Raw genomic sequence first — 22,720 nt, forward strand, 5'->3', positions numbered from 1 at the left:
CCCGACTTACTCCGCCCCACTTTCCCCTCCTTCCCAGCAGTGGTTGGTTAATCACACTCCTTCTTGGGGGAAGCCGCCGGACACTCCCATCCAAGGCCTTCTCTTTCTCAGGACTTTTTTTTCTCCTGCTCGGAAGTCTACGAGGACGCTTCCGGGTCACGCGGCGCCGACACCAGGAATCATGTGACACCAAGATGGCGGCGCCGCGGTAGCTGAATCCGGGTTGTGGCGTCCTAGGAGCCGCGACGGTTTCTGCCCTCGGGCAGTGAGGGGCGGCAGCGCTTGGCTGACCCCTGCGGCGTCCCGTAGCCTCGCGTTAAGTCTGTTTCACAGCGGGGGCTGTTGCTTGTCGCGGTGGGTTCCAGGGAGTGCAGGTGACCCCGCTGCAGGTTTCTTGTGCTGGCCGCGCTCGCCGGAGGAAGAAGAGAAGGGCATTTAGGCCTGCGGCCTTGGCGTTCATGAGGCCTCCGAGAGCTCCGGAGGAGCTACAACTCTGAGGGGGCGGCTAGAGTTCGAGTCCTCGGGTGTGTGAGAAGCAGCCTAGGACCCCGGGTTCGGGGAGTCGCAAAGAAGGCGGTAAGGGCTTCGCTTCTTTCTCCGGAGGCCTGCCTTCTGCGCGTCGATTAACCCCGTATTCTTTCCCACTTCCTCTCAATGTTTTCTTCATACATCTGGAAATATGATCAGCGCCCCTGACGTAGTGGCCTTCACTAAAGAGGAAGAATATGAGGAAGAGCCTTACAATGAGCCGGCCCTGCCTGAGGAGTACTCGGTGCCGCTCTTCCCCTTCGCCAACCAGGGTGCTAACCCCTGGTCAAAACTGTCCGGGGCCAAGTTTTCGAGGGACTTCATTCTTATTTCCGAGTTCTCTGAGCAGGTGGGACCCCAACCGTTACTGACTATCCCCAATGACACCAAAGTTTTTGGCACTTTTGATCTCAATTACTTCTCCCTGCGTATCATGTCGGTGGATTACCAGGCTTCCTTCGTGGGCCATCCTCCTGGATCTGCCTACCCCAAGCTGAACTTCGTGGAGGACTCCAAGGTGGTGCTGGGAGATTCCAAGGAGGGAGCCTTTGCATACGTGCACCACCTTACCCTATACGACCTGGAGGCCCGTGGCTTCGTGAGGCCGTTTTGCATGGCTTATATCTCTGCAGACCAGCATAAAATCATGCAGCAGTTCCAGGAGCTTTCAGCCGAATTTTCCAGAGCTTCTGAGTGCTTGAAGACTGGCAACAGGAAGGCATTTGCTGGGGAACTTGAAAAAAAGCTGAAAGATTTGGATTACACCAGGACAGTGCTGCACACAGAAACGGAGATCCAGAAGAAAGCCAACGACAAAGGCTTTTACTCATCTCAGGCAATTGAGAAAGCCAATGAACTGGCCAGTGTGGAGAAGTCCATCATTGAACATCAAGACCTGCTGAAGCAGATCCGCTCATACCCTCATCGGAAGCTGAAGGGGTGTGATTTGTGTCCTGGTGAGATGGAGCACATCCAGGATCAGGCCAGCCAGGCATCCACTACCTCTAACCCTGATGAGTCTGCCGACACAGACCTTTACGCCTGCAGACCAGCCTACACCCCAAAACTTATCAAAGCAAAGTCCACCAAGTGTTTTGACAAGAAGTTGAAGACCTTAGAGGAGCTCTGTGACACTGAATATTTCTCCCAGACCCTGACTCAGCTCAGCCACATTGAACACATGTTCAGAGGAGACCTGTGTTACCTCCTGACCAGTCAGATTGATAGAGCACTTCTAAAACAACAGCACATAACAAACTTTCTCTTTGAAGACTTTGTGGAGGTCGATGACAGGATGGTGGAGAAGCAAGAAAGCATACCCTCTAAGCCCAGTCAAGACAGGCCGCCTTCCAGGTCTCTAGAAGAATGCCCAATTCCTAAAGTGTTAATTAGTGTTGGTTCTTACAAGTCCAGTGTGGAGTCTGTGCTAATCAAGATGGAGCAGGAACTGGGAGATGAGGAGTACAAGGAAGTGGAGGTGACGGAGTTGAGCAGTTTCGACCCCCAGGAAAACTTGGACTACCTGGATATGGATATGAAAGGGAGTATCAGCAGTGGTGAAAGCATTGAAGTTTTGGGCACGGAGAAATCCACCTCTGTGCTTTCTAAGTCTGACAGCCAGGCCAGCCTCACGGTACCATTGAGCCCCCAGGTAGTCCGGAGCAAAGCAGTCAGCCACAGGACCATCAGCGAGGACAGTATTGAAGTCCTCAGTACCTGCCCCTCTGAGGCCCTCATCCCTGATGACTTTAAGGCCAGCTACCCAAGTGCCATTAATGAAGAAGAATCATATCCAGATGGCAATGAGGGAGCCGTCCACTTCCAGGCAAGCATCAGTCCTCCGGAGCTGGGTGAGACGGAGGAGGGCAGCAGGGAAAACACCCCATCACAAATAGACTCCTGCTGTATTGGGAAGGAGAGCGATGGTCAGCTGGTGCTGCCCTCCAGTCCAGCCCACACACACTCTGACGAGGATGGAGTGGTGAGCAGCCCCCCACAGCGCCATAGGCAGAAGGACCAGGGGTTCCGTGTAGACTTTTCAATGGAAAATGCCAGCGCTTCTTCCCGAGACGACAGCTGTGAAGGGTTTTCCGCTTATGAGCTGGACCCAAGCCACCTGCTGGCTAGCCGGGACATCAGTAAGACCAGCCTGGATAACTACTCAGACGCCACCAGCTATGTGAGCAGTGTAGCCTCCACCAGCTCAGACAGGATCCCTTCTGCTTATCCTGCTGGCCTGTCTTCCGATAGGCATAAAAAGAGGGCTGGCCAGAACGCCTTAAAATTCATCCGCCAGTACCCCTTTGCCCACCCAGCCATCTACTCCCTGCTCAGCGGGAGGACACTCGTGGTCCTGGGGGAAGATGAGGCCATAGTCAGGAAGCTCGTGACTGCACTGGCTATCTTTGTCCCCAGCTATGGCTGCTACGCTAAGCCCGTGAAACATTGGGCCTCCTCCCCTTTGCACATTATGGATTTTCAGAAGTGGAAGCTTATTGGCTTGCAGAGGTAACTGGTTCCAGGTGTTGGGGAAGGGCCTTGGCCAGATAGGGATGAGGCATATTGGTGTGGTGGAGCCAGAATCAGGAAGCCTGGCTTCTAGACAGGGCCCAGTTCCTACCACTGTGTTACTTTTGACAAATCATCCCCCTCTCTGGTTTCCATTTCCTTGTCTGTCATGTAAGGGGGTTGCAGTTCCTAGGTGGTTGCCAATCCCCATCTGTCCCTGAGCTGTGTCAGAATTATTAGGGAAAGTTTTTATTTTTATTTTTTTTGCGACGAAGTCTCGCTATTGTCCCCCAGGCTGGAGTGTAATGGCACCATCTCGACTCACTGCAACCTCTACCTCCCGGGTTCAAGCAATTCTCCTGCCTCAGGCTCCCAAGTAGCTGGGATTGCAGGTGTCTGCCACCACCCCCGGCTAACTTTTCTATTTTTGGTAGAGATGGGGTTTTACCATGTTGGCCAGGCTGGTCTGGAACTCCTAACCTCAGGTGATCTGCCCGCCTCGGCCTCCCAAAGTGCTGGGATTACAGGCGTGAGCCACCGCACCCAGCCGGGAAAGTTTTAAAAATCATGGATTCCTGAGTCACACCCTTCGAGGTTCTGATTCGGTTGGTGTGAGGTAAGACATGGAATCTATCTGTGGCCCTCGCCAGCCAGACTGCAGGGAGCATCCCTCTATAAAAGCAAAAGGCTCATCAGAAGGGACAGACGACTCCGGGGGAAAGGGTTAGGCCGCTGTCCCTGTAAGTGCTCCTTCAACCTTCAGAGCACGCGCAGATGTTGGGTGCTGGGAGCATCTGCCTCCAGCGTCCTGCACAGGTGTGAGGTGCGGCGGGCAGGGGTGGGGAGCCTTGTACCCTGGAGGGTCCCCTGTGGGGCCGAATGGGATGGACTACAGCTCACCCACAGAATTCCTGGGGGAGGTGTGCAGAAGACACCACCTGAGGGTATCATAAGATGAAACTGTTGTGGGCCGTGGCAGTTAGCAGGAGCAGTGGGTGGTCTGGGTCAGGTCCTGGTGTGCCACCACTCGCTGTCTGGATTCGGACCAGCCATCTTATTCATTCAGTCACCCAATCGTGTTGAACACCTCTGAAGGGCTCCCGGGGCCCACCTGAGAGCCATTGGAAGGCTCCACGTTTAGTGCATGTCCAAAAAGCACAGCACAGTGCAGTACTGGGCCCCGAGAAGTGCTCAGAGGGTGGAACCGGCACCGACACAGGCAGGCAAACTGGGGCCCACCTGAGGCCCAGCTTTAAAACTCATGAGCAGGAGAGATGTCTTCGGTGGCTGTGACCTTCCTGTGCTCAGAGGTGTTGCGCTGCAGAGGCTCTGCACTCTGAGCACCATGGTCCAGAAGTGTCTCTCTTCACTCAGGCCCACTGTTCACATGATGGACTCTCTCTCAGGACTCTCACCTCAGAACGCCAGTCTTGCTCGCCCTTGGTTTTTTTCACTGTGCCTGGAAGTGCTTATGGTTGGGTCAGCCATCTGTGGGGATAAGAGATGACTAAACCACCAAGCTGGTCTCCTGTCATTTGCGGGTTTTTTTGTTTTGTGTTTTGTGTTTTTGTTTTGTTTTGTTTTTTTTTTTTGAGACAGAGTCTTGTTCTGTTGTTGCCCAGGCTGGAGTGCAGTGATGTGATCTCGGCCCACTGCAGCCTCTGCCTCCTAGGCTCAGGTTATTCTCGTGCCTCAGCCTCTCCAGTAACTGGGATTATAGGCGTGCACCACCTTGCCAGGCTAATTTTTGTATTTTTTGTAGAGACAGCGTTTCACCATGTTGGCCAGGCTGGTCTCAAATGATTGGCCCACCTCAGCCTCCCGAAGTGCTGGGATTACAGGCGTGAACCTGGCCCTGCTGTCATTTTAAGTGAACACCAGGAGTCACTGTATTGCTTACTAAGCAGCAGTCACAGGCCCGGACCAAAAAGCAGAGCACAGTTCTGGTGGGAGAAAGTGCTAGCCTAGCATGTGTCAGAGACCCTGGGTTGAGTCCTGGGTTGACCAGTAGCTAGCCTGGTGACCTTGCACAAGCTGCCACCTCACCCAGTCCTCTGTGTCCTCATTGGTCACAGTGGTGTCCTCCCACAGCGGGCATGGGAAGTGCAGTGTGAAGCTGCAGTTGGGGTGCTGTGCGCCTGGGGGCCGGAGGCCTGAGGCCTGAGGCTTCTCCCTTCCCATGTCATCTGGCTTCCAGAGGAGGAGCTTTATGGAAACAGAAGTGGAGGAACACTTAGAATAGCCAGCTTCTTCCAAAAGAAGTGCCACTGTTGGGGCAAGTGTCAGAGCTGCATCAGGGGATGCTGGGCCTGGGAGCAGGTATCCTGGCAGAGATGGAGGGGCAAAAAGGTGGGAGGTGAGGCCTGGGTGCCCTGTGGCGGCAGCACCTGTGGATCTGGATGTGCAGAGCATGGGAGGTGTTTGACTCTGGCCGGCCCCACTTTGGGGAGGTGAGGGTGAAGGCAGTAGAGAGCTGAGAAGGCCCCGGAACACAGGGGCCATGCAGTATGGGTTGAGGAGAGCGTCTTACTGCCCTTGTGAGCTTTCTTAGCTGTCAGCCACCTGCAGGCCCCAATTCCTCCATGCCCGTGGGATGCATGCGGTCCATAGCCCAGTGCTGTCCCTGTGGGCAGGATGCATGGCCTGTGTGTCTCAGCTGTCCCATCTCTGTGACCTTGCTTTTGCCATGGTCTTCCACACCCTCCTCAGTCCCTAGAGCCCACGCTGCTTCTGAGGGCCAGTTCTAAGGCAACTCTACGAATCCCCCAGGTCTTCCCAACTACAACCTTTCTCAAGGAGAACGAGACCTCATCTTCCTTCACTTCGCTGTACTTGTGCACATTTCTTCCCAGTCAGACTGAGCTCATGCAGGACAAGAGTTCTAGGTCATTCTTCATTACAGGGTTAGCTCCCAGGGCAATGCCGGGATGTTACTGCTCTGTAAATGATTGTTAAATATACAAGAAGATAAAACCCAGGAAGGGAAAAGTACTATGAGACCTTGGTCCCAAGTCACCGTCAGTCCTTTTTACACCATACCTGTCTGACATAAACCCTAAATGTCCAGGCCCTACAGGGCAGTCCCTGCTGCTCTGAGGAAGCTGCTCCAGGAGGGTGTTGAAGGAACCGCTCCCCTCACTGAGTGAACACTGGCTTTTCCTGGCTCTGATGTGCCAGGCATTGGGGCATGAGACCAGATCAGATGCAGTTCTGGGACTCTAGAATCTTGGAGCTCCTTGTCCAGTGGGGAGAAGCCAATGAACAAACAGCAGTCACCCCACTGGTCAGTGCTAGGCTAAAAGTAGTGATGGTGATGACAGCGCCTACTGAGGACTGGCATTGTCCTAAACATCACTCATTTTGTCTCCACAGCGACCCCATGAGGGATGTGATAGTAGTAACTGGCCCGTACAGTGGCTCATGCCTATAATCCTAAATCTTTGGGAGGCTAAGGCAGAAGGATCACTTGAGCCCAGCAGTTCAAGACCTGGGAAACATAGCAAGCTTTCTTCTCTACAAAAAATTATCTGGGTGTGGTGGCATATGCCTGTAGTACCAACTACTTGGGAGGCCAAGGTGGGAGGATTGCTTGAGCCCAGGAGGTGAAGGCTGCAGTGAGTCACGATTGTGCCACTGCATGCCAGCGTGGGCAACAGAGCAAGACCCTGTCTCTAAATAAAGACAGTAGGAACTGTTACCTCCATCTTATAGATGAGGCTCCGAGAGGTTAATGAATTTGGCCAAGGTCACAGCAAGAAAGCAGGAGAGGCTTGGGGAAGGCTGAATATGGTTTAACTTGAATTAAGTATGAGAGGGAGAGAGGTTATTTCAGGCAGAACAAAGAGGTTTTGTTTGTTTGTTTGTTTGTTTTGTTTTTGAGACAGAGTCTCACTCTGTCACCCAGACTGGAGTGCAGTGGTGTGATCTTGGCTCAGTGCAAGCTCCACCTCCCAGGTTTACACCATTCTCCAGCCTCAGCCTCCCAAGTAGCTGGGATTGCAGGCGCCTGCCACCACGCCTGGCTAATTTTTTGTATATTTAGTAGAGATGGGGTTTCACCGTGTGAGCCAGGATGGTCTCGATCTCCTGACCTCGTGATCTACCCGCCTCGGCCTCCCAAAGTGCTGAGGTTACAGGCGTGAGCCACCCGGCCTGAACAAAGAGGTTTCTAATTTTGGGGCCCCACTGAAATCTTGCCAGGGCTCCAAAAAAGAGTCCATTCAGCAGGAATTGGACCAGAAAGGGTTTTGTGGGCCACCCACCGTGTTTGACCTTGCCCGTAAGAGTGGTGAGGAGCCCTTTGAAGATCATGATGATCAGATTTGTCTTCCAGGAAAAGCCAGTGCATGCTGGCTAGGTGGATGCTGGCCTGGGGACAGGAGGCCTCACCTCCCAAACTTCTGCCTCCACTTTCCTGGCCCTTGCCCTTCCTCCTGACCTTGGCCTGTCTGTTTCAGAGTGGCCTCCCCTGCCGGTGCCGGTACCCTTCATGCCCTGAGTCGCTACAGCCGCTACACGAGCATCCTGGACCTTGACAACAAAACCCTGCGCTGTCCCCTTTACAGAGGCACCCTGGTGCCCCGCCTGGCGGACCACCGCACACAGATCAAGCGGGGCAGCACCTACTACCTGCATGTCCAGAGCATGCTCACTCAGCTCTGCTCCAAGGCCTTCCTCTACACCTTCTGCCACCACCTGCACCTGCCTACGCACGACAAGGAGACAGAGGAGCTGCTAGCCAGCCGCCAGGCGAGCTTCCTGAAGCTGACCCTGGGTCTGGTGAATGAGGATGTCAGGGTGGTCCAGTACCTGGCTGAGCTGCTGAAGCTGCACTACATGCAGGAATCTGCAGGGACCAGCCACCCCATGCTCAGGTTTGACTATGTCCCCAGCTTTTTGTATAAAATCTGAGGTCGGTCCCAGCCACTGTGACCAAGACCTGTGACTCAGGGTATGGGGAGGGGAGGGGTTGGCATGACCAAACAGTTGCCTGAACTGGACTGTTTAGGTTTCTGGTGTCTGGCAGCATGGTTCCCACGTGGCTCCTGGTAGTTTTCAAGTTGGACATGGGCAGAAGTGGAGCCTGGGTCCCTCTAAAGGCGTCTGGAGGGATGGTGACAGCTACATTCGGCTCCTTGGTGAAGAGAGGCCCCTGGATGTAGAGGGGGCCTTGGTTTTCTGAGGACTGGCAGCCAGGGCAGAAGGGAAGCCACCAGTCCCTTGGTGGGGCAGGGTGAGGGCAGGAAGGCCAAAACCTGATGGGAGGAGCACACTGACCGTATTCAGCATTGCCAGACACTTGAGTGGCAAAATGAGCGAGGGCGGCAGCCTGGTAACTGTTGTGGTTTGATGGAAAACAGGAGAGCAGAACACCCATCACCTCCTTCAGACCCAGATGCAGACCTTTATTTGCCTCCTGGAGCCTGCTGTCCCAGGGGAGGCCCTGGACCAGCCAGTGGGAGGGAGAAAGGCTGCCACCCTTTGGGTCGTGGGAAACATGCAGCCTTGGCCTCAGGGCCACAGAGCGTGAGCAGCACCCTGTCCCCTGTCCTCACCACCTTTACCTGGGAGAGAAATGCCTGTGAGCAGGTCTTGGGACTCACCCCCTACGCTCTTTCGCCAGGAACGAGCAGAGTGTTCCCTAGTCCCAGTGTGAAGCGGGCACAAGTGACCAAAGCCAATAGTGAGGACCACCTTGGGGGCTGGAGAGCACAGCAGGGAGAGCAGGGCTGAGGTGCCATGAGGCCATCCCCGCCACACAAGGGAGGAGCAGCCAGCAGCCCTCCTGGGTGGCCCACTGGTTCCTGCTGGCCAGAGTGCGTGAGCACTGACTGTCCTCGTGGGGAAGGTCTGCAGACCCGTGTGAACATGGCAGAGGCCACACTCCAGCTCCCACCCACACAAACCTTTGCAACCACTTCACTACCTCTCACTGGGTCTCGTGGGCATTGGACAGCATGGTTCTGTTTAGTCAGCTGGTGCAGGTGGTCGGCCCAGCCAATGAGAACTCAAATGGCACGGATTTCCTGGATGAACTACCACGTGACGCTCTTCAGGTTCTGCCTTTGGGAGGCTGTGTGCACCTCAGTCACCACAGCTCACGGCCGTCCCCAGTTGAGTCCCCCTTCTGAGGACAAGTTTGAGACTGGGAAGGAGACACCCCTGGTTCCGTCAGCACCTGTCCCACTGATAGTGATCCCCTGGCCTCCCCGAGCCTCCTTAGGCAATGGCCACTGGTTTGTAGACAGAGGGTTTCTTGCAGCCTTGAAAATTTTATTCCCTAAGGGGACAGCTCTGGGTATTACTGCTTCTTTGATTTGTTCCACAAAAATTGTGCTGAAATGGACCTGAATCAGCCCTGGGTGTGCATCTGTTGGCGCCTACTGCTGAGGCCCGGCCTGCCCATCGGCCTGTAGTACGCACTTGAGGTCATCACGGAGCCAGCCAGCTTCTCTTCTCATCAAGGAGGCAGAGACCCTGGTGGAAGCCGAGAGCGACCAAAGAGGGCTTGCATCACGTCACTCCAGTGGTTCCCTCCTTGTCCAAGTCCTCGTTGTAAGGGCATGGCCCGTTGGCTCCAGCTGTTGGCTTCTGTTCAGGGTCCTTGCTCCCATCAGAGGTGTTTGATGTTGCTCCTGGGGCTGTGATGGAGAACCTTTTGTGGCAGATGGCGCTGCCTACATCTCATTGGTTCTCTGTACCTGTGCCCGTTGCACATGTTCACAGACAGGAGAGTCGCCAGCAATACCTTGGCAGCCTTTAAATGTGAAACGTCTGTTATTTGCGCCGGAGGCAGAGGCTGTGCAGGGAGCCTGCTTCTCATCATGGGCTCCCTTATCTGTACGGCTCCCCCTTCTCCTGTTCTAGATGCTGATTTGTTTTCTCACTGGCTGGCTAATTGCTGTCTACTTACGCCTCCATGGCCATAACTGTGCAACATTTTATCTGACAAGGCAGGAAGGTCAGAAAGTGATCATTGGCCCCACCACTGTGGCATTCCTGTCACCAACACAGAAATTCACAGCTCATACTCTTGCCTGGGAAACTTGGGAAAGGCTCATGAGTTTGGGGCAGATCCTGAATTGCAGCCACACTTGGCCTTCTAGAAGCTGGAGCTGTGCACTCAAGTGGTCCTAGGTAGAAGTCCACTTGGGGTATTTGCTGGCACACACCCTCAAGGGTGGTTCAGAAGGTCCTGAGACCTAAGGCAAAAGGCTCCTGGGGCATGAACAGAACAGACTGTCTCAGGGGCAGCCATAGAAGTGGCAAGCAGGGCCAGTCTCCCTCAAGGTTGTTCTTCAGTAAGTAAAGATGGCTTCATGACTAGTTTGAGCTCCCAGATTTATATTTAAAAACTGGGTTAAAAACTAACTTTTCAATGTGGCAATTTCAAAGGATTACTTGATGCAAAGTATGTTTCCTTTCAAAGGGATCTTGAAGTGGTACCAGGACTGAGTCATAACTTGGGCAGAGGCAGTTAACACTGGGTAGCCCTGCCCCTCCCTATGCCCCCTTCACTCTGGGGAACTGAAACCTACTATGCAGTGGGACTAATCTCATCAAGAATTTTCAGCTGAGTTCCGGGCGCGGTGGCTCACACCTGTAATCCCAATACTTTTGGGAGGCCGAGGTGGGCGGATCACCTGAGGTCAGGAGTTCGAGACCAGCCTGGCTAACATGGTGAAACCCCGTCTCTACTAAAAACACAAAAAAAGTTAGTCAAGTCTGGTGGTGCGTGCCTGTAATCCCAGTTACTTGGGAGGCTGAGGCAGGAGAATCACTTGAACCTGGGAGGCAGAGGTTGCACTGAGCCGAGACTGCGCCACTGTGCTCCAGCCTGGGAAAAAAAAAAAAAAACCCCCAAAAAAAAAAAAAAAAAAAAAAAAGAATTTTCATTTGAGGTATTCTTCCAGTAGACGGTTAATCAGTTTTTAATGAAACCATTAAAAATAACACTTCCCAGAAAATAGATGACATCAGTGCCCCTTGCTACTTCCTCAGTCCTCACTGTTGCTTTGAGGGCCCAGGTACTGAAACTGGTTGTCTTGAGTTTTGTGTCAAGCTTTTCCTCCAGTCCATTATCCCCCCTCCCTCGTTTCTGAAGCAGTCTAGGTTAAACTAGCCACGCGGGTAGTTGTGGACTGGTCATTTTCAAAAGCCCCACTTTAGAGATCAGGCCACAGCTTTTTATATCGCACAGGACACATCAGCCTGAGCTGCTGCCTCATGCCTGTTTCCCCAGGAACCTCACTCCTTTGGTGGAACCTTGGGATTTTAGAAATTGTGGCTTTTCCATACCTCATTTACTCCCACAGTTGAAGTTACACACATTGCTCCTGAATTTGGAAATAGACCGCAGTACCTTACCTTTCTTTCATTCCCTATCTGGCCTTTACTTTCTTTGCTTCAGTGGTTGAAAACAGTTGCCATATTCAAAGTATAGTAGATTTCAACCTCACACAAATGACAAGTCCCATTTCACAATCTTAGGAAGGCCCACCAATTTCATTTCACGCACCAGGGCGGCTGCAGTTGGAGGCGGAGGGCAGTCCTCTGCTCACCGAATGTCTTGCATGCGCTGACTGCTGCCCGCGTGCTGAACATGCCCCGCCGCCCAGGCCCAGCACTGCATGTTGGGTCAGCGTCTGGTGCTCCTGTCACGTCTTTGTCTGCACAGCCAGTAGCATTGTCTCAGCCAGGGGGTTTATCAGAAGGTGTGCAAGGCCTTTGGGGGAACTGAGCCCCTACAGTGGGCAGTCTCCTTTACCTTCCCACCTCCCTGAAAAGCACAGAAGACAGTGCCTTGGTTTGTGCTTTGAAGTAAACCAGCCAGCTTTCTGGTTTTGCCCCAATACTGTGATGGAACATAATAAAACTGGAGATGTGGTTTTAACACCGCAAAAAGGAAAAAGCATCAGGTTTCTACTTTTGGCTGAAAAGCAAAACCAATCTCAGCTGACAAGACTGGGCAAACTAAGTTTTCCTGAGTCTATTCTCCTTCGAGCCCTGACCTAACCTGGCCTTACCTCATTAAGGTTTGGTTAAAGCAGTGGAAAGGAGGAGGCAGGAGTGGATGGGGGTGTGGGGAGGGATGAACACTCTGCAGCCGATTAATCTGTTGGTAGGGGCCCAGCTTCTTGGGAGTGCTTATTCAGCTCAAGAGTGGAGGCTGTACATAGTGAGCCCTGGAGATGGCAGCTTGTCTCCAGCTGGGGAGGGTTCAGACCCCTGAATTGAAGACCACTTTGGTAGCAGAAATGTAGGGACTGGTGAGTCACCCACAACTCACGGATTCTGTAGCAGCTGCTCCACCCACAATAAAGCAAACGCCAACAGGCTAGACCCCAGATTGCAGGGACTGCCACCTACAAGGTGGGACCACAGGCTGCCTCACCGGGATTGTCTGCCACTAAATAGCTGGAGTCACAGATTGAGATAAATGCCACCTTCAAGGTTGCAGTGAAAAGCATAGTCCTATGTGATGAATTCATATGTGTTATTTTTTAAAAAGCTATTTTATTACTGCATGTTCCTGTCCCGTCTTGTGAATGTGAGTCCCCGCCACCACATGAGCTGCAGTTGCAGCGGCTGGCGCAGGAGTGCGGCTGGCGCGTGTGTGATAGCATCTCGTAGGTGTTGCTGCACAAGAGTTAACCAGAGTCAATGCCAAACACATAGTATGAGAAGTGTACTTTTTAAGAAATTAATTTATTTGAGTTCAAATATTTTTGAAATATGAAAATTGGTTGTATTTTTTAAAGCTATAATTCTTGTAGACATTCTGTGGTTAAAAATTTGATTGTGCTTATTAAAAATGGTCATCTATGTTTTGCACTTCAGCTACGTGAAAATAAAGTTTCTTTGGGAAGGTGACATTTGGCTTCCTGATTACGGGAAGGAGTTGGTTATCTCAGGTGGAGCAGGAAAGCCTGGTTGATTCTCACACCAGGATGGGACTGCGACTTCCCAGGATGGAGGGAGGAGACCACTTCCACACCACACTTTGAGTTACTGACAGCAAAACCCTCCCACCATACTGGGTGCATCTTGTGTACACTTGGCTAACATAGACTTGTGATTTACAGCAGAAGGTTCAGAGGCGAATTCAGTTCTCCTTTGGCATGCCACTGGATAACAAGATAGTGAGGGGGCAGTGTTTACAAGCTGTGGACATGGGCATTTCCTCTCTGTTGCAGCAAGGCGGAGCAAAGCCCAGGGAGAGTAAAACGCTAGAATCTTCCTAATAGCTTTGCCCTACACCACGGTCTAAATGATTATGGCCAAGTGGCTACATAGTATTTTATTTTTCTAGAATTATATCCAGCTGTGAGAAAGCCAGGTTCAAATTTAAATCCTTTAATTAATAACCTGTCCCAGAATTACTAACAGTGAGACTCAGACAAATTTTGATTTGTGAAGAAAACATGAAAAAAGTCCAAAAGAAACCCCCTCAGAGGGCCCAAGTGTCAACGGTTCCCCTGTGGAGCAGCTCATCCATTTCTCAAGTGGGGGTCCTCTGGCAGGCAGCTTCCTCTGTGGCGCCAGGTGGGTCCAGACTGGACCGGCTCCTTTAGAAGTCGGGCAGGCCAGGCAGAGGGAAGAGAGAGGCGAAGCTCTCAACCTCCTCCCGGAGAGCCTGCATGGCCCCCTGGTACTTATCCCCTGCCAGTCTCTCCTTGAACTCCTTCAGGGTGGCTCTGACACCAATGTCGCTCTGGATCTGCAGGGTCAGCTCTATCCCTGTGCGACAAGACACAAGTGAGTCACCCCACACTACACACCAACTGGGGCGCAATGGCTGCGGGCCGAGGCACAACTGCCAGAATGTCCCCCAGCTGGGGGGTGCAGCAGGACACAAGGTCTCCATGCTTTACCTCAATTACTCTCGGATGCACCCACCCTTAAACAGATGTTCTGGGTAGCCCAAATTTATAAACCTCTCAGACAAGGTGATTTACATAAGTGTTTTTTGCTGTCTCCCACCCCAACACTCAGCCTTGGTGCAGAATTGTCTTTCAGTGGCAGGATCTCAGCTACTCATCACAATCAGAAACTAAATACACACAATAAGATGTGGCAACTTCCAAAAGTTTATCCTTACCTCTGTGAATAAACTGGGCTACTTTTTGGAAGTCTTTTTCCAGAAGTCCGCGAGACGTCAGTGCTGGGGTCCCCAGCCGCAGTCCACTGGGCCGCAGAGCACTTCTGTCACCTACAAGATAAATGGGGCTCTGTCCCTAAGCCACGTTGTCACCACTGTGACAACGGTGCATTTAAAAAGGGACGTGGGCAAAAGAGAACTGGCCTGAGGATACTGTTTGTAGCAAGGAGAGTACAACTGATTCAGAAACTAATATAGAACCCAAGGCACAAGGAGGCACAACCACGTTTTGGCCATTCTTACTTAATTACTAGTACACAAAGTGGTCTGATGTGCCCCTCGCTCCTAAAAATGAGGTTAACATCTGTCTGGGTCTGAGATGCGTCATCAATATTTTGTTAACAACCCAGAGAAAAATGCAGCCTCTGGATTCGAGAGGCCCTGACCTCCCTCATCTAACGAATGTACCACCTCCAACGGCTCCACATCAGTCTTTCTGCTCCCTGGCAGGGTCAGGGCCAAGTACAAAGGCGCAGCCGAGAGACAGCCAAGGTATGGTCCCCGCCCCTGCTCGATTTATTTTTTTTTCCCGAGACAGTCTCACTGTCGCCCAAGCTGGAGTGCAATGGTGTGATCTCAGCTCACTGCAGCCTCTGCCTCCCAGGTTCAAGCGATTCTTCTGCCTCAGCCTCCTGAGTAGCTGGGACTACAGGCGTGTGCTACCACACCCGGCTAATTTTTTGCATTTTTAGTAGAGACGGGGTTTCACCGTTAGCCGTCTCAATCTCCTGACCTTGTGATTCACCCACCCCGGCCTCCCAAAGTGCTGGAATTACAGGCGTGAACCACCGTGCCCAGCCCAGTTTTGTTTGTTTGTTTGTTAGACATAGTCTCATTCTGTTGCCCAGGCTGGAGTGCAGTGGTACAATCTCCACTCACTGCAACCTCTGCCTCCCAGGTTAAAGCGTCTCTCCTGCCTCAGCCTCCCGAGTAGCTGGGATTAGAGGTATGCACCACCATGCCCAGCTAATTTTTCTATTTTTAGTAGAGACAGGGTTTCACCATTTTGGCCAGGCTGGTCTTGAATTCCTGATCTCAAGTGATCCGCCTGCCTCGGCCTCCCAAAGTGCTCGGATTACAGGCGTGAGCCACCGTGCCCCGTCCCCACTCCAGTTTTTATCTGAGGTCTGTCTCCAGAGCCAGTATCTTCATCAGCTACAACTTTGGCCAGAAGAAATGCAGATGGGAGAGGAGTGAAGGAGAAGGCCAAGGATGATTCTCACCTGGGCAGGTGTTCTTGTTGCAGGCAATAGAACAGGCTTCTAGCACCTTCTCAGCCCTTCCACCATCTGTGCCTTTGGAACGGAGATCCACGAGGATCAAATGGTTGTCAGAACCTCCTGGAAACAAAGTTGGACACGTAGAAATGCAGGCTAATTCTATGCCGTGAAGGAATCTGTGACATGAAGGCAAGGGTGAAGGCGGCCAAAGCAGATGAGGTCAGGAAGGTGAGCACCCCCACCACATGGCCTGGGATTCTAATGCCCACGAGAGATGTGCGTGCCTAAGAATGTGAAAGGAAGGATAGAGCACTTTTGAAAGCTCAGAGGGCCTGACATTCCCATTGGGAAGGGACAGCTTCCTCAGGCTGCTCCTGTCTTGTTTCTCTGACACGTTGCTTGGGCATTTCTCTAACATTGATAGTAAAGGCTTCCCCGAAGGCAGCATGAGTATTGGGCAGTGGTTCAAGTTACTTTGTCTAGGGGGTAAGGGGCATGCTTATGGAGCACATTAGGTGCCAGACACTGTAGCCTGTGGTAGGTTTTTCCCGGATCCTGTGAGGCTGACGGTATTATCAAAGCGGTAAGGTGACAACAGCAAGGCTAACAGAGTTTTCTGCACCTGATCCGAGGTCACACAGGAGGATCCTTCCACTTTGAACCTTCATTAAGCCGGGGTATTGCCTTGGGTGCTGACGACACTAGGGCCTCTGCTTCTGGGCTGTGTTGCAGGGATCCCTTTGAAGATGCGGGCGAGCTAGGGCTCCAGCTTGGCTTTGCAGCCCCCCAGCTGTGCCCACCCACTTGCTGTGTGGCTTTAGGGTTGCAGCTCAACATTGTGAAACCTCAGATGCCCATTTGTAACAAAAACAGCAGTAATTCACAGGGCTGTCATGAGGTTTAAGTAAGATACTGGACATGGTGCTTCTCACAGTGCCAGGCACCAAAGCGGGCATTCACAAGCATTATCTGTTTCAGCCGTGTGCATCGGGCCCTCAGAGGGTACAGTGACAATGACAAAGTCACAAGGATGAGGGCAGGCCCATGCCATGAGATGCCCATGGTGACAGGGACCATGGCCTAAACCCTCACAACTCCAAGGGTGGCTCCCAGACCAGCATCACCCAAGACCTGGTCAGAATCTGCATTGTACCAGCAGCCCCAGGGGTGGTGTGCACATCCAAGTTTGAGAAACAGGGACCTAAAGCAGTGGTCCCCAACCTTTTTGGCACCAGGAACTGTGGAAGACAGTTTTTCCACGGATGGCGTTGGGGGATGGTTTTGGGATGAAACTTCCACCTCAGATCATCAGGCATTAGATTCTCAGAAGGATGCAGGTATAATCAGAAGGAAAGAAAAAGACAGTTTCTCTGAAGAGGCCCAACCTAGATCCCTCACATGTGCAGTTCACAACAGGGTTCAGCTCCTGTGAGAATATAATGCTGTCATTGATCTGACAGGAGGCAGAGCTCAGGTGGCAATGCTCTCGGCCCAGCTCACTTCCTACCGTGCAGCCAGGTTCCTAACAGGCCACAAACTAGTACTAGTCCGTGGCCTGGAGGTCGCGGCCTCCTGAGCTAAAGCACCCTGAAGGTCACAGTCCACATGAGGACTTCTTAGGCTTTATTATTTGAAGACATGGAAGATGAAGGGAGAACAGAAAGTAAGTGAAGTAGAATATAAAAGAGGGTGTGGCTGGTACTGCTGAGGAGACACCACTGGCCTGGCCTTTCCAGGCGCTGTCGCACATGCAGGATTGGGTGGGAGCTCCACTCCTTAGACCAGGGGTCCTGTGATCCCTATAAAGGGCAAAGGGCATGGTGCAGAGAGTGGGCACTCAGGTCTACACACAGCAGGACCCATATTCCTGGACCACACCACTGCTAGCACAACCGGCAGTCTTGTGGGACTAGGTATAAAGTCGCCCTTCCTCAGGAGGATCAAGTATGCTGCCTGCCAAAAAAAATGCGCTCTCCCCGTGGAAACCTGCAGTGGCTATGAGGTGGATGGCACCCCACAGTGGGGTCCTGACCTAGGAAGTCCATCTCATTCACAGCCCACAGCTCCAGAATGTACAGATCCAAGCAAACATGGCTATAGCAAGCCAACTCCCCAGGAACATGCAGCAAACTGGGAGAGGACAGCCCGTGCAGCCCCAGCTCAGCGGGGTGAGAGAAGACACTCCCATGGCACAGTGCAAGGCATCACCACAGAGTCCTGGCTCTGCCACCTACCGGGTGTGTGACCACTACAGTCCAACCTCTCGTGAGCCTCAGGTCATCCTCCTGCAAAGCTGTTCTGAGGACATGCAGTCCTTATGCTGGTGACCAATGACAGTCACTATTCCCAACATCTGTGGCTCACCCAAGGGGGCAGCTGGCTGGTCTGAGGCAGGGGGAGGCTTTCCAGCTGGAGATGAGGCTGACCTACTCCCAAGGTGGGCCCCAGTCATTGCAGCTGCAGCAGCAGAGCCTGGGCCACATCCCAGTTGCACAAACTGAGGAGCAAGCCCTAATGCAACCACAAGAACAGGCCTGCTGAACACCATCTGTGTCTGTACCTGTGACTATTTTGTAGCCCAGCTCCATCAGTGCCTCAGACAGAGCCCTGCAGTTGGCCACCACCTGGTGCTGATAAAGTTTAAATTCCAGAGTCATAGCTTGCTTCAGGGCCACAGCAACCCCTGGACAGGAAGAGACAATAGGTCAGGAGACTAGGATAAAATCATACACAGATGATGAGTCAAACAACATTCCTGTTTTTACTCAAGCTTCCTTGCTTTTCAATGTCACCCCTTGCTTTTGGGTTGGATTACATTTTCCTCCAAAATGATATATTTAAAAATTTATTATTATTTATTTATTTTTTGAGATGGAATTTCACTCCTGTCGCCCAGGCTGGAGTGCAGTGGTATGATCTTGGCTCACTGCAACCTCTGCCTCCCAGGTTCAAGTGATTCTTCTGCCTCAGCCTCCCTAATAGCTGGGACTACAACTACAAGCACATGCCACCATGCCCAGCTAATTTTTGTTGGTATTTTTAGTAGAGATAGGGTTTCACTATATTGGCCAGGCTGGTCTTGAACTCCTGACCTCAAGTGATCCACCTGCCTTGGCCTCCCCAAGTGCTGGGATTACAGGCATGAACACCGTGCCCAGCCAAAAAAATTTTTTATTTTTATATTTTTTGAACAGGGTCTCACTCCCATTGCATAGGCTGGAGTGCAGAGGCATGATCACAGTTCACTGCAGCCTTGACTTCCTGGGCTCAGATGATCCTCCCATCTCAGTCTCCTGAGTAGGTGAGACTACAGGTACGTCCTACCACACCTGGCTAATTTTTTTTTTTTTTTTTTGAGAGATGGGAGTCTTGCTCTGTCACCCAGGCTGGAGTGCAGTGGCGTGATCTCGGCTCACTGCAACCTCCGCCTCCCAGGTTCAAGCGATTCTCCTGCCTCAGCTTCCTAAGTAGCTGGGACTACAGGCATGTGCCACCATGTTCAGCTACGTTTTGTATTTTTCAGTAGAGACAGGGTTTCACTATATGTTGGCCAGGCTGGTCTGGAACTCTTTTTTTTTTTTTTGAGGTGGAGTGTCACTCCATTGCCCAGGCTGGAGTGCAGTGGCGCGATCTCAGCTCACTGCAAGCTCCGCCTCCTGGGTTCACGCCATTCTCCTGCCTCAGCCTCCCGAGTAGCTGGGACTACAGGCACCCGCCACCGTGCCCGGCTAATTTTTTGTATTCTTAGAAGAGATGGGGTTTCACCGTGGTCTCGATCTCCTGACCTCGTGATCTGCCCGCCTCAGCCTCTCAAAGTGCTGGGATTACAGGCATGAGCCACTGCGCCCAGCCACGCCTGGCTAATTATATATATATATATATTTTTTGAGATGGAGTCTGGCTCTGTCGCCCAGGCTGGAGTGCAGTGGTGGGATCTCGGCTCACTGCAAGCTCCGCCTCCTGGGTTCACGCCATTCTCCTGCCTCAGCCTCCCAAGTAGCTGGGACTACAGGCGCCCGCCACCTTGCCCGGCTAGTTTTTTGTATTTTTTAGTAGAGACGGGGTTTCACCGGGTTAGCCAGGATGGTCTCGATCTCCTGACCTCATTCATGATCCGCCCATCTTGGCCTCCCAAAGTGCTGAGATTACAGGCTTGAGCCACCGTGCCCGGCCAATTTTTTGTATTTTTAGTAGAGACAGGGTTTCTCTATGTTGGCCAGGCTGGTCTCAAACTCCTGGGCTCAAGTGACAAGCCCGCCTCAGCTTCCCAAAGTGCTGGAATTATAGGCATGAGCCACTGCGCCCAGCTGATAATGCTTCTCTGAGGAACTGCTGTTGAGGTAAGCGTAGAAGTTTCCCTAAGTGTGGAAGTTCTGTGCTAACATTACCATACCAAAGCTGTTAAGCAAGATGGATTTTACATCCTTTTTAATCTTGATGTGTGAAAATGATTACTTAGCAGCCCTAAGAGCTGATGCTCTTGACGCCAGATTATGCAGCTCTCTCAGGTCAGAGCGCAGGTAGGAGGTGCAGCCTTCGGCCTACCCTGCACCACCGTTCAGACTCATCTGGTACCTCGCATTCAGTCCTGAGGGCTACTTCAAGGGACACAGAGAATGGAGGATAAGGAGAACCCACAGGCCTGCATCCCACACAGAGCCGCTTATCAATACTTGTGAAAACAACTGGAAAGGGCGTCCAGAGCAGCTGGGGATGGGGTGATTCCTGCATCCCAGAGTTGAAGCAGCCGTGGGTGCCAAGTGTGTCGGTGTGACAGTAGAACATGAGAACACGCCTGGGACCCCCAGCTCCTTCCACCCCTATGCCCAATATCTCCCGATCGCTGCTGTCCCCAGGTTCCTCTCTAGAAGTGCTCGTGCGTCTCCTGACCGAGAAGCTACACCTTCATCCTGAGCCCCTTAGCGGGAATGAGTTCTACCAACGTCCTTGTTCCACGAAGGCAGTGGGATAACTCTTGAGTCATCACAAATGTCCTAAGCTACTTGTACAAAGAGAAAAAGAACAAGTCAATGAGAACCTGCTGGGCAGTCATGGAATCTGACTCAGGAGTCACTGACATGGCACTGGTGCAGGGTGGAAGGCTCAGACACAGGGGCCTCCACCACCACAGGCCAGGTCCATCAAGGGCAAGGGGGCTCATCCTGCAGGGTTTGGACCCCAATCTCTCTCACCTGTGCTTTGCCCTCTCCTGTCAGAGGGCTCCCTGACAGGAGCCTTCCCTAAGCGGAGCCTCCCTCAGAGCCGCCTTCCCTAAGAGGGCTCCACGTACTTCACAAAACCCGGCCCGACCCACAGGTTTGCCTCTGGGTGGTCGTACACATGGAGTGGACGCCATTCTCTACTGTCCCAACCTTAGGCCAGTCTCAACCATGCCCTACTCTGTGTTAGCATCTCCTGGACAGAGACAGCCCTCCAGCTTTTTCCCCAGCGTGGAAGTCCTGGCACACAATTTTGGAGGACAGGTGAGATGGGAATTAAGGGCCACAGGATAAGCAGAAGCAGATGATGTTTTACCAGCAATGGCGTGGTTGTGGGGACCTCCCTGCAGGCCAGGGAACACAGCAGAATTGATAAGAGACTCCAGGTTGTACAGAATCTCTTTGCCAGTCTTGGGATCCACACTTTTCACTCCTAGAGGAAGAAAAACATCACAATGGGATCATATGGACTGTCCCCTCTTTTTCGTTTTAGGCTCACACCCAGACTGGCCAGGGAAGTATCAAGCACAAGCCTGGCCTTTACCCTGGCATGGAGAACTGGTTTGTAACGCAGTGGAGCAGACGGGGGCCCTTGCCTGAGGGCAGACCAGTATCCTTATTCTTTGGAAACGAGGACATCATGGATGACTCTGGCTAGAATACTGGTTTCAGCACCTCAGCTGTCCACCTGCCTCCTCTGATGGCATCTCTTCTTAACACGACTATAACAAGGCCTTAAAAATGAAAGGACAGGCTAGACACAGTGACTCACACCTGCAATCCCCGCACTTTGGGAGGCCAAGGCGGGTGGATCACGAGGTCAGGAGTTTGAGACCAGCCTGGCCAACATGGCGAAACCCCATCTCTACTAAAAATACAAAAATTAGTCGGGCATGGTGGTGTGCACCTGTAGTCCCAGCTACTCAGGAGGCTGAGGCAGAAGAATCGCTTGAACCTGGGAGGGAAAGGTTGCAGTGAGCCGAGAGCACACCACTGCACTCCAGCCTGGGCGACATAGTGACACTCTGTCTCAAAAGAAAAAAAGAAAGGACAGAAATTTCCCTCCACTAACATTGTAACCAAGAATTCAAGAATTTGCCCTGGACATCTTTCCTTAAAGAAATGTCCATGTGGCCGGGCGCAGTGGCTCATGCCTGTAATCCCAGCACTTTGGGAGGCAGAGGCAGGTGGATCAACTGTCAGGAGTTCAAGACCAGCCTGGTCAACATAGTGAAACCCTGTCTCTATTAATAATACAAAAATCAGGCCAGGCATGGTGGCTCAAGCCTGTAATCCCAGCACTTTGGGAGGCCGAGACGGGCGGATCACGAGGTCAGGAGATCGAGACCATCCTGGCTAATAACACAGTGAAACTCCGTCTCTACTAAAAAAATACAAAAAACTAGCCGGGCGAGGTGGCAGGCGCCTGTAGTCCCAGCTACTCGGGAGGCTGAGGCAGGAGAATGGCGTGAACCCGGGAGGCGGAGCTTGCAGTGAGCTGAGATCCGGCCACTGCACTCCAGCCTGGGCAACAGAGCGAGACTCCGTCTCAAAAAAAAAAAAATACAAAAATCAGCTGGGCATGGTAGTGGGCACCTGTAATTCCAGCTACTCGGAAGGCTGAGGCAGGAGAACGGGTTGAACCTGGGAGGCGGAGGTTGCAGTGAGCCGAGATTGCGCCATTGCACTCCACCCTGGGCGACAAAAGCGAAACTCCGTCTCCGGGGTAAAAAAAAAAAAAAAAAATTGTCCATGTAATCCCAGCACTTTGGGAGGCAGAGGTGGGAGGATCACTTGAACCCAGGAGTTCAAGACCAGCCTAAGCAACAAAGAGAGAACCCATGTCCACAGAAAAATTTAAAAATTAGCCAGGCATGGTGGCATGCACCTGTGATCCCAGCTACATGGGAGGGTGAGGTGGGAGGATTGCTTGGGCCCAGGGAGTTGAAGTTGCAGTGAGCTTTGATTGCACCACTGCACTGCAGCCTGAGTGACAGACTGAGACCTGTCCCCAAAAATAAAATGTAAAGAGTCTCCAAGATGTGCTGAAGACAAAGCTCACGTGGCTAAAGATGGAGAATAAG

The 22,720-nt window shown here is 52.3% G+C and overlaps 2 protein-coding genes across 4 annotated transcripts in view; one reads left to right on the top strand and one right to left on the bottom strand.

Annotated features, from left to right (window-relative positions):
• Positions 1-17: 17 nt before the first annotated feature.
• SMCR8 (SMCR8-C9orf72 complex subunit) lies at positions 18-12,909 on the top strand. Its single transcript, XM_023191745.3, has 2 exons — positions 18-3,036; positions 7,494-12,909. The coding sequence occupies exons 1-2, from the start codon at positions 680-682 to the stop codon at positions 7,945-7,947; spliced, it is 2,811 nt and encodes a 936-aa protein (XP_023047513.1). The 5' UTR covers positions 18-679; the 3' UTR covers positions 7,948-12,909.
• The window catches only part of SHMT1 (serine hydroxymethyltransferase 1), a 39,039-nt gene continuing 29,044 nt past the window's right edge, over positions 12,726-22,720 (bottom strand). For all 3 annotated transcript variants that reach the window (XM_026448036.1, XM_026448038.1, XM_026448037.1), the window contains 5 exons: positions 20,953-21,069; positions 17,978-18,100; positions 15,421-15,537; positions 14,138-14,248; positions 12,726-13,776 (listed from right to left, as the gene is read on the bottom strand). In XM_026448036.1, coding sequence (XP_026303821.1) covers positions 13,607-13,776; positions 14,138-14,248; positions 15,421-15,537; positions 17,978-18,100; positions 20,953-21,069 — 638 coding nt within the window. In that variant the 3' untranslated portion in view covers positions 12,726-13,606. The remainder of the gene's footprint in view (positions 13,777-14,137; positions 14,249-15,420; positions 15,538-17,977; positions 18,101-20,952; positions 21,070-22,720) is intronic.

This window comes from Piliocolobus tephrosceles, chromosome 16 (assembly GCF_002776525.5).
Source record: "Piliocolobus tephrosceles isolate RC106 chromosome 16, ASM277652v3, whole genome shotgun sequence".
NCBI classification, from domain to species: Eukaryota; Metazoa; Chordata; class Mammalia; order Primates; family Cercopithecidae; genus Piliocolobus; species Piliocolobus tephrosceles.